The following is a 10737-nucleotide window of genomic DNA, read 5'->3' on the forward strand; positions in this document are numbered from 1 at the left end:
GAGAGAGCAGAATGACCCATGCCTGAGACTTGTCTGTGTCCCATTCCAAGGAACTGAGAACTGTCTTCAAGTCATGGTACTTGATGCTCTGGAAGGGGATGATTGTGATCCATCCTATCAGATCATAGACAAAGCAATGGAATAAAATTCAAAATGGACATCTCTTTGCATTCCCTCACTTGCCAGCATACACCCTTGGTGATGAGATGCTGCTGGTAATCCCATAATCTAATTGAATGCTTCTGTTAATGTCTTTTGTATGACTTAAAATTTATTTAAAAAAAATTTTTTTTTGGTGGTGCCTGGGTGGTTCAGTCATTTGAGTGTCCGACTTCTGCTTAGGTCATGATCTCACTGCTCATGGGTTCGGGCCCCATGTAGGGCTCTGTGCTGACAGCTCAGAGCCTGGAGCCTGCCTCGGATTCTGTCTCCATCTCTCTGCCCCTCCCCTGCTCATGCTCTGTCTCTGTCTCTCTCTCTCTCTTTCTCTCAAAATATAAAATGAAACATTAAAAAATGTTTAGGGAGAGAGAGCAGGGGACAGGGGCAGAGGGAGAAAGAGAGAGAAGAGAGAGAGAGAGAGAGAGAGAGAGAATCCCAAGCAGCCTCCACACACAGCACAGAGCCTGAAGGAGGCTTGATCACATGACCCTGGGATCATGACCTGAGCTGAAATCAAGAGTCGGACACTCAACCAACTGAGCCACCCAGGTGTCCCTAAAATTTTTTAATTTAAAAGTTTAGTCATTAATTTAAAAAATTTTTTTTGAATATTTATTTTTGAGGGGGAAGGGGGAGAGAGAGAGGGTCACAGAATCTGAAGCAGGCTCCAGACTCTGAGCTGTCAGCACAGAGCATGACACGGGGCTGGAACCCATGGACCACAAGATCATGACCTGTACTGAAGTGGGATGCTTAACCAACTGAGGCACCCAGGTGCCCCTAGTCATTAATTTTTATACTATGAGACTGACCCTTCTTAAAACTTTGGGCATCAGTTCAAACCAGTTCCTTGGCAGCAAATCCTGTGCTATGTTAAGCTAACAATTCTTCACACTTTTCAATGGACAACCCTCTAAATCTAACCTCTTTTAAAAGATCCAAATTGGGAGTTCTTGTTTGTTTGTTTCTTTGTTTGTATGTTTGTTGTATTGTGTCTTTCCTTTGTTTTGCTTTGCACTCATCACTTCCATGAAACTTTGGAAGTCAGCAACCAACGACAGGTATGGATTGTTCCACACTCCCCACCCCCGCCTTTGCTAGTTCACCTCATGCACTCCCACTGCACTTCTTTATGAGTGTGCTGAGGTTGCTTCAGATCTGCTGTCTCAACAACTTTCAAAGGTACAATCCAGAATTATAACTATAGTTATCATGCTGTACCTTAGACCCCGGGACTTAGTCATCTTATAACTGAAGCCTTTTACCTTTGACCAGTATCTCCCCATCTCCCCGTGAGATCATGACCTGAGCCAAAACCAGGAACCGGATGCTTAACTGACTGGGTCACCCAGGTGCCCCCAAGTGTTTATTATTTTTTTAAATTATATATAAGTGCTTTACTGAATTTTATATATGATTTAGAAAATTGATAGGCTTTGGCTTGATGTATTATATTTACATTACATTTGTTTTACATATAAAACAATAGGAAATAGGTCTCTGTTACTGTTTTGACACAGAATATCTTATTTTTAGAAATAGATTACTGATATTAAGCAGGAGTTACCCACATTGTATTGTTCTTTAGCACACTTAAGGAACTGCATAGAAACGAATCTGGAAGAATACAAAGCAAGGTAATAATAGCGTGTGTAGCAAGGTAGTGATGTTCACCCAAATCCCACGGCTCCACTGCATTTCCCAGCCTTACTGTAGTGAGGCCAGGGTTGTGGGACTATTCCTCATCAGTGGGTTGGGAGAGAAAGCCACATGAGGTTACTGCAAATCTGAGATGAAGGCAATGTAAACTCCATATTCTCTCTCCCCTGCTGTGATGGCTGCCACATAAATAAGAAGAAAGAGCATTTGAACAATTTCAACTTTAACTCTTTGGTTTGTTCTTCCTGAATGTCCACACTCGAATTATTACTGTAGACACGACTAGATCTTTGATCCCCAGAAGTGCGTCCCCTGAAATTACAGACCTGTACAGAAATGAAAAGCCAGGGTGCCAGGAAAGCCATGAGTGGGTTATTTCAAAATGCTCTAAGAGTTAATGACTGCTAACTTCCAGTCTGACTCAGGAAGTGGGCTTCTCTCAGGTTCCTCTTCCTGCAAACTTCCGTCTCTGCACAGCACCCCATTAGAGGTGCCCCTTCCATGCTCTTGTCCTCCCCAGTCCACACTTGCCTTTAGAACAGTCGCTGCCACCAGTGAGAAAGAGGCTTAACTTCCGCAAGGGGCGGGGCTTTGCACTTGGGCAAACTTGAAACAGTGAGGACACAGCCCTGCAGAGAAGGGATCAAATCTGCCGCAGGCAGTCCTGCCTTTCTTTTCTGTCCAGCTGAAATCATTCGAACACTGGTGTTCCACTACTGGCAAGAAAACACGGTCCACCTGATAGCAAGTAACTACTGATTAAAATTTCCTATTTTAACTGTTTATTGTGTGCATTCGGCATAAATGAGAATGTCAGACACAGGCGCATGGTGGGGCTCTTTTGCAGCAGGGAGTCTCTGTGGAGATTGAGAAGAGGAAGAAGATAGACTGCGCTTTTGTTTTATTTTCTTTCTCTTTGAGCTGAGCTGGCAAGTCACAGGTTTTAACAAGGAGTCATCTGGGTTTTTGTTTTTTTGTTTTTGTTGTTTGTTGTTTGGTTGTGGTTTTTTTTTTTTTTTTACAGTAAATCAGATAAGCTCACATTCACGAAAAGCTCCTCAGTGTTGATTTCTACTTCCCAGGCTATGCTTGAAAAAAAAAATTTTTAAGAACAATTTTCCTGATTTTAAGGGAAACAATTTAGAGTGACTGCTTTGCCTGAAGTTTGGTCAGTTTACAGGAACTGTAAACATCGTATAGTTTAGTTTACATGTTACTGGCAAACAGAGCTTCCTTAACATAAAGTCAGTGAAAAGAATTTGGACATTCCCATGTGCTCATGAGTTTTCTGTGCCTTGTCACTTTGGTATATGCTGTGAGAAAAAGAGCTCTTTAAGCAAAAGAGAAAAACTATCTGATGAAACAAAGCAATGTATAGGAAAAGGGATAGACCCCAGGGCTTCTTCATGCTGTTGAGGAAAGAAGAAAATGCAAGTAATTGATGGATTGAATGAAATGTATTTCTGGATTCAAAGATAGTATACTTGATTCATGGAGTCTCTTGCAAGGACTGCAAGGCAGAGTGGTGGGGTTGGAGAGAGAGGAGAGGTAGGGAAGAAGGGAGCAAGGTGGGGAAAGGAGAGAAGGAAAGAAAAGACTGAACCTCACATCTGGGGAAGGCAGATTTAGAGAGGAAGATGAGAGAGGGAAAGGGTGAGGCCAAAGAGAGCAGGAGGGGCAGGAGGTCTTGGGAGGATGGAGGAAGTAGAGAAGAGGTAGATGTGGAGACCAGGAGCAGGTAGGTCTTACAAACTAAACCCACTTTTCAACTCACTGGGTGACTTTGGGCAAGGGACTCTATTTCTCTGTAAGACAGATTAATTATCTCCCCCATCAACTATGAGTAAACAAACGAGCCATGGGTATGACAGTGCTCTTGGAATACAAGAGTCTTTCATGATGCAGAACTAATAAACTAAAAACGTAAATATAAATGTAAGTATATAAATGTATAAATATAAATGTATAATATAACATATATTATACACATATACATTGTATATATAATATTTATAAACATATATAATATATATTTATAATAATATTTATATATATAATATATATATTATTGGTCTCTGGCCTCTCTGTCCCTCAGGAACAGCAATGGATCAACAGGAATGCAGTCATTCTGGTAAGAATGTGAATTCTTGTGTGTGTGTGATTATTTTACCATATTTTCTGCCTATTTTATATAAAAATCATTCTACCCTCTCTAAGCAAAGCATAAGCTATCAGATGCTTCTTCATTAGAGAGAAAAATTTTATGCTGCTCATTCCAGTATTTCCCTGGTCCAGCCATTTCACTAGTGGTCAAGAACACACCCCAGTCCAGAGAAGTCAGAGGAACCATCTCTGACCTTGGAACGGAGTCAAGTTACTTAACTGACTGTGAGATGGAACTCACAGTCTTGACTACACATCTCTGATCTTCAGAAAGTGTGTACTTTAGACAGCCAGAACTAGGTGATTTGGGCAAGCCTTGCATGACAAGATATGTTTCTTTTCTTTTTTTTAACATTTATTCATTTTTGAGAGAAAGACAGAGCGTGAGCAGGGGTGCAGTGGGCGGGGGCAAAGACTGAAGGAGACACAGAATCCGAAGCAGGCTCCAGGCTCTGAGTTGTCAGCACAAAGTCCGATGCCGGGCTTGAACTCACAGACTGCAAGATCACGACTTGAGCTGAAGTCGGACACTTAACCAGCTGAGCCACCCAGGCGCCCCATATGTTTCTAAATCTGTCTCGTCCCCTGAGTATGTTTTTCTAAGATCCAACGTGGCATTCCTAAAGAAACTGAGATGTTTTAAAAATCATTGTTTGTTTTATTTGATAATGGAGTTAGCTTCTGTTTTATCAATACAATGTATTGGAAGATTCTCTTTGCCCATAAGGTGGGAATATCTCCCATTGTTAAAAATATTCCATTGGCATAAGCAGTATATTCATGACACTGTAAACTTGCTCTACAGAACCATGTATGAAGAGCCAACGTGCCAGAGGATCAGAGCTGAGAATCATGCTGGTGGGCAAAACAGGAACCGGCAAAAGTGCTACAGGGAACAGCATCCTCAGGATGCAAGCATTTGAATCGCGGCTGAGTGCCCAGTCCATCACTAAGACTTGCAGTAAACATCAGGGAAGCTGGGGAGGGAGGGAGATGGTCATTATTGACACACCGGATATGTTTTCTGGGAAGGACCACTCTGATTCCTTGTACAAAGAGGTGTGGAGATGCTACTTACTCTCTGCACCAGGACCCCATGTGCTGCTCCTGGTGGCCCAGCTGGGCCGATTCACTGACCAGGACCAGCAGGCTGTGCAGAGGGTGAAGGAGATCTTTGGAGAAGATGCCATGAGACACACAATTGTCCTCTTCACCCACAAGGAAGACCTGGAGGGAGAATCCGTGACAGATTACATCCGCGACACAGATAATAAAGCCCTGTGCAAGGTGGTGGCAGCATGTGGGGGCAGAGTGTGTGCCTTTAACAACTGTGCTACAGGGAGTGAGCGGGATGGCCAAGTGAGGGAGCTAATGGATGTGATTGAGGACCTGGTGTTGGAGAAAAGGGGTGACCCCTACACCAATGGGCTCTACAGCCTAGTAACAGCGTCAGAATGTGGACCTGTGTGGTCAGAGGAAAGGTTCAAGGATTTCAAAAGAGATTTTGTGAAGTACGTGCAAATTCAGAGACGTTACTCAGCTGAAGCAAATGGCCTAAAACAAGGCCTAATCAAAACATTCGTCTTTATTTTATTTTGTATTCATTTGTTCGCCAAATTCCCTGTTCTGTTATTGTGTCCATTGTACAGAGTGTGCAACTTGTTTTACTGCTTTCTCGTTAGAATGTGCAGTTTGTTCTGTAGATTGCTGTTCATTATAGCTGGAATATTGATGACAATTTTGAGAAAGATCACTGGGCTGGAATGCATAACTCGTAGTGTATAGTTACAGGTCAGCAATTATTTACTCACTGCCATATATGGGGTGAATCCAAGTGCTTCCCCTGTAAAATGCAGTGCCTGACATCAGTAAATGTTTGAGATTCTGTAAAGTGTTTAAATCTTGACATTGCTTGGGGTACCTGGGTGGCTCAGTGGATTAAGTGTCTGACTTCAGCTCAGGTCATGATCTCACACTTCATAGATTCAAGCCCCACGTTGGGCTCTGTGCTGACAGATCAGAGCCTGGAGCCTGTTCAGATTCTGAGTCTCACTCTCTCTCTGCCCCTCTCCCACTCATACTCTCTCTACTTTCTCAATATGAATAAGTACACTTTAAAATAAATAAATAAACATTTTCAAAAAACAAAGAAATGAGGGAAGGAAAATGAAGCACACCCAAAACTTCTCCAATAAGAATAAAAGAATGAAAATTAATAAATTCAATTCTCACACCAAACAATACCCATGAAAATGAAGTAAACTAAAAGAAAGTATGGAAATAATAAAGATAAAAACAAAAATTAATGTGGTGGTGAATAAAACATACAGGGCCTAATTAATAAATTAAAACTCTGGTTTGTTGAAAAAAATTAAACTACTCATTATCTTTTTGGATAAGAAAAGGGGAAAGGGACACAAATAAAATTTTCAATATGATAAGAGGTAGTGACAACTAAATCAGAAGAAATTTTTAAAATTTAAGACTTCTTTGCAAATAAATGTCAAGATCTGGATGAAGGGGATAACTTTCCTGGGGAAATACAGATTAGCAAAACCATTTCCACTAGACAGATGAAGGTGAAATAGACCAATTTACATGGACGAGATTGAGAAAGCCATTCAGGGACCATACCACAAAGTAAGTACCAAGGCCAGATGGTTTTGCATGGGAGTTCTTCTGAACCTTCAACATTCAGATAGTCCCAGTGCTCTTTAAATTGTTGCAGAACATTGGAAATGAAGGGAAATTTCCCTAACTGCTTTTTCAAAAGAAGTATAGCATTGATACCTAAGCTTGATAAAGACCATACAAAAAGATGATACTATAAACCAATATCTGTCATGAGTATCAAAACAAAAATACCAAATAAAATACTAGCAAATAGACTCCACCACATTCTTAAACATAAATGAAAAATTGATTTGTTATTGGAAAATCTATTAATGTCATTCACCTTATCAATAGACTTAAGGAAAAATAATCATAAGGTTATTTCCATAGATGATTTGTGAAAGCCTTTGACAAAATTTAACAGCTATTCATGATAAATAATATAATAGCTATTCACTCAAGAAAAGAGTAGACAGGGGCACCTGGGTGGGTCAGTTGGTCTAAACGTCTGACTCAATTTCGGCTCAGGTCATGATCTCACAGTTCTTGGGATTGAGCAGCGCATCTGACTCTTTGGGACAGTGTGGAGCCTGCTTGGGATTCTCTCTTCCTCTCTCTGCCACTCCCCTGCTCACACATGCTCGCTCTCCCTCTCTCTCTCTCTTTCTCAAAATAAATTTTAAAAACTTTTATAAAAAGTGGAGAATACTTGTTTAAAATATTTATACACACACAAATACAAATTTGTGTATACAAATACAAACTACTGTAATCCAGTATCTCCCTTACTTAACTGGGAATCACTGAAGATATATTTAGGAACAAAGCAAGCCATGTCCATCCTTTACTATTCAACATCATGATAGACGTTTTAGCCAATGCAATGAGATAAGAGCAGTCAATTATGGGCATAAGACTAAATAAAAAAGAAGTGATAAACTGTGGTGCATCCATAAGATGGAATCCTAGTCAGCAATGAAAGAGGACAAGCTATGGACACACACCACATGGATGATTCTCAAAGTTTTTATGCTGAGTGAGTGAAGCCAGTCTCCAAAGGGACTTTGTTTTACTTACCTCTAAATTCTCAGCGTACTCTTTTGTTGTTGTTTTGTTTATTTATTTACTTTGAAACAGAGGAAAGGAGAGTGAGCACAAGCAGGGGAGGGGCAGAAAGAGAGGGAGGGAGAGAATCCCAAGCAGGCTCCAAGCTGTCAGTGTAGAGCCCGATGTGGGTCTCCAGCCCACCAATGGTGTGATCATGACCTGAGCTGAAATCAAAAGTCAGTCACTCAACTGACTGAGCCAGCCAGGTGCTCTTAGATTCTCATTGTAGTATTATGGTATAAAATCTACCCTGAAGTAAAACAATCAATGAATGTTAATGAATGGATACATAGATATAAACTCTTAAAGCTGGAGAGAAGTGAATGTGTCGCACATGTCATTCTCCTATTGTATGAACCACCATGTGTAATATCTATCAAGGACTTTCTACCTGCATTCTGCCATGGGGGACAAATGGGCATCACTGCTCTCAAGGTATTTCAATATTTTTTAATGTTTATTTTAGTTTTGAGAGAGAGAGAGAGAGAGACAGAGACAGAGCATGAGTTGGGGAGGGGCAGGGAGAGAGGGAGACACAGAATCTGAAGCAAGCTCCAGGCTCCAAGCCCTCAGCACAGAGCCCATGCAGGGCTCATACTCATGAACTGTGCGATCATCACCTGAGCTGAAGATGGACACTTACTTGACTGAACCCCTCAGGTGCCCCTCTCAGGGTATTTCACGTGGGACTCTCATCTCCCTAGTGCTTCTCAGGAGTAGAACCTTTGGCTTTGCCTCATCTACAGCATTAACCTGAATGCAAAGGTGACAATAATTGAATGTACTTACACAGGAAAGAATCGCTGCAGTTAAAGACATTTTTTTCAGATTAAACCTGTATTTACTTTTTATTGGGAGGTGTGTGTGTCTCTTTGTTTAAATATTTGCTCACAGAAGGTTATAATACAGTAGGATGTTAAATTCATAATGGAACTTTGGCTAAAATTCCAATAATGAAAACAGTAGATGCAAAGTGTATGCACATTCTACAGTGAAACCAAATCTATCTCAATCTGAGTGACTATTTCCTTTTTTTTTTTTGAAAATTATTACTTCTTTTTAAAATTTTCATTCCTTAGTTAGCATATAGTACAATAATTATTTCAGGAATAGAATCCAGTGACTCATCTCCTATATATAACACCCAGTGCTCATCCCAACAAGTGTCTTCCTTAATGCCCTTTACCCATTTAGCCCATACCCCCATCCACAACCCCTCCAGAAACCCTCTGTTTGTTCTCCATATTTAAGAGTCTCTTAGGTTTTGTCCCTCTCCCTGTTTTTATATTATTTTTTGCTTCCCTTCCCTTATGTTCATCTGTTTTATATCTTAAATTCCACATATGAGTGAAGTCATATGATATTTGTCTTTCTCTGGTTGACTAATTTGACTTAGCATAATACCCTCTAATTCCAACCATGTTGCTGCAAATGGCAAGATTTCATTCTTTTTGATCACTGAGCAGCACTCCATTGTGTATATATACATCTTCTTTACCCATTCATCTGTTGGTGGATGGACATTTGGACTCTTTCCATACTTTGTCTATTGTCGATAGTGCTGCTATGAATATTAGGGTGCATGTGTCTGAAATTTATCCCTTGGATAAATACCTAGTAGTGCAATTGCTAGGTCATAGGGTAGTTCTACTTTTAATTTTTTGAGGAACCTCCATACTGTTTTCCAAGTGGCTGCACCAGCTCGCATTCCCACCAGCAGTGCAAAAGGGATCCTCTTTCTCCTCATCCTCACCAACATCTGTTGCCTGAGTTATTAATTTTAGCCATTGTGACTGGTGGTATTTCATTGTGGTTTTGGTTTGCATTTCACTGATAATGAGTAATGTGGAGCATTTTTCCATTTGTTATCCATCTGGATGTCTTCTTTTAAACAATTTTTAACGTATATTTATTTCAGAGAGAGAGCGAGAGAGAGTGTGAGCAGGGGAGGAGCAAAGACAGAGAGGCAGACACAGAATCTGAAGAGGGCTCCTGGTTCTGAACTGTCAGGACAGAGCCTGACACGGGGCTCAAACTCATGAACCATGAAATCATGACCTGAACCAAAGTCGGACGCTTAACCAACTGAGCCATGCAGGCACCCCTTTTTAGATGTCTTCTTTAGAAAAGTGTCTATTCATGTCTTTTTCCCATTTCTTCAGTGAATTATTTCTTTTTTGGGTGTTGAGTTTGATAAGTTCTTTATACGTTTTGGATCCTAACCCTTTATCTGATATGTCATTTACAAATATCCTCACCCATTTTGTCAGTTGACTTTTAGTTTCGCTGATTGTTTCCTTTGCCGTGCAGAAGCTTTTTATCTTGATGAGGCCCCAATAGTTTATTTTTGTTTTTGTTTCCCTGCCTCCAGAGACACATTGAGTAAGAAGTTGCTGCGGCCAAGTTCAAAGAGGTTTTTGCCTGCTTTTTCCTCTAGGATTTTGATGGCTCCCTGTCTTATGTTTAGGTCTTTCATCCGTATTGAGTTTATTTTTGTGTATGATGTATAAAAGTGGTCCAGTTTCCCCAACACCATTTCCTGAGGAGACTGTCCTTATTCCATTGCGTATTCTTTCCTACTTTGTAAAATATTGGTTGGCCGTATGTTTGTGGGTTCATTTCTGGGTTCTCTATCCTATTCCATTAATCTAAGTGTCTGTTTTGTGCCAGTATCATACTGTCTTGATTATTACAGTTTTATAATACATCTTGAAATCTGGAATTGTGATGCCTCCAGCTTTGCTTTTCTTTCTCAAGATTGCTTTGGCTATTCGGGGTCTTTTATGTTTCCATACACATTTTAGGATTGTTTGTTCCAGCTTTGTAAAAATGCTTGTGTTATTTTGTTAGGGATTGCATTGAATATGTAGATTGTTGAGGTACTATCAACATTTTAACAATATTTGTTCTTCCAATGCATGAACATGGAATATTTTTCCATTTTTTGTGTCTTCTTCAATTTCTTTCATAAGCTTTCTATAATTTTCAGTGTATAGATTTATCACCTCTTTGGTTAGATTTATTCCTAGGTAT

At 40.2% G+C, this 10737-nt stretch overlaps 1 protein-coding gene across 1 annotated transcript; it reads left to right on the plus strand.

Moving 5' to 3' along the window:
• Positions 1-2403: 2403 nt before the first annotated feature.
• GIMAP2 (GTPase, IMAP family member 2) lies at positions 2404-8555 on the plus strand. The gene is made up of 3 exons (XM_019424748.2): positions 2404-2569; positions 3917-3952; positions 4790-8555. Exons 2-3 carry the CDS (start codon positions 3925-3927, stop codon positions 5767-5769), a joined length of 1008 nt encoding a protein of 335 aa, XP_019280293.1. The 5' UTR covers positions 2404-2569; positions 3917-3924; the 3' UTR covers positions 5770-8555.
• The last annotated feature ends 2182 nt before the right edge of the window (positions 8556-10737 follow it).

The sequence above is a fragment of the Panthera pardus genome, unplaced genomic scaffold, assembly GCF_024362965.1.
Source record: "Panthera pardus isolate Hobbes unplaced genomic scaffold, ASM2436296v1 HiC_scaffold_9, whole genome shotgun sequence".
Classification (NCBI taxonomy): domain Eukaryota; kingdom Metazoa; phylum Chordata; class Mammalia; order Carnivora; family Felidae; genus Panthera; species Panthera pardus.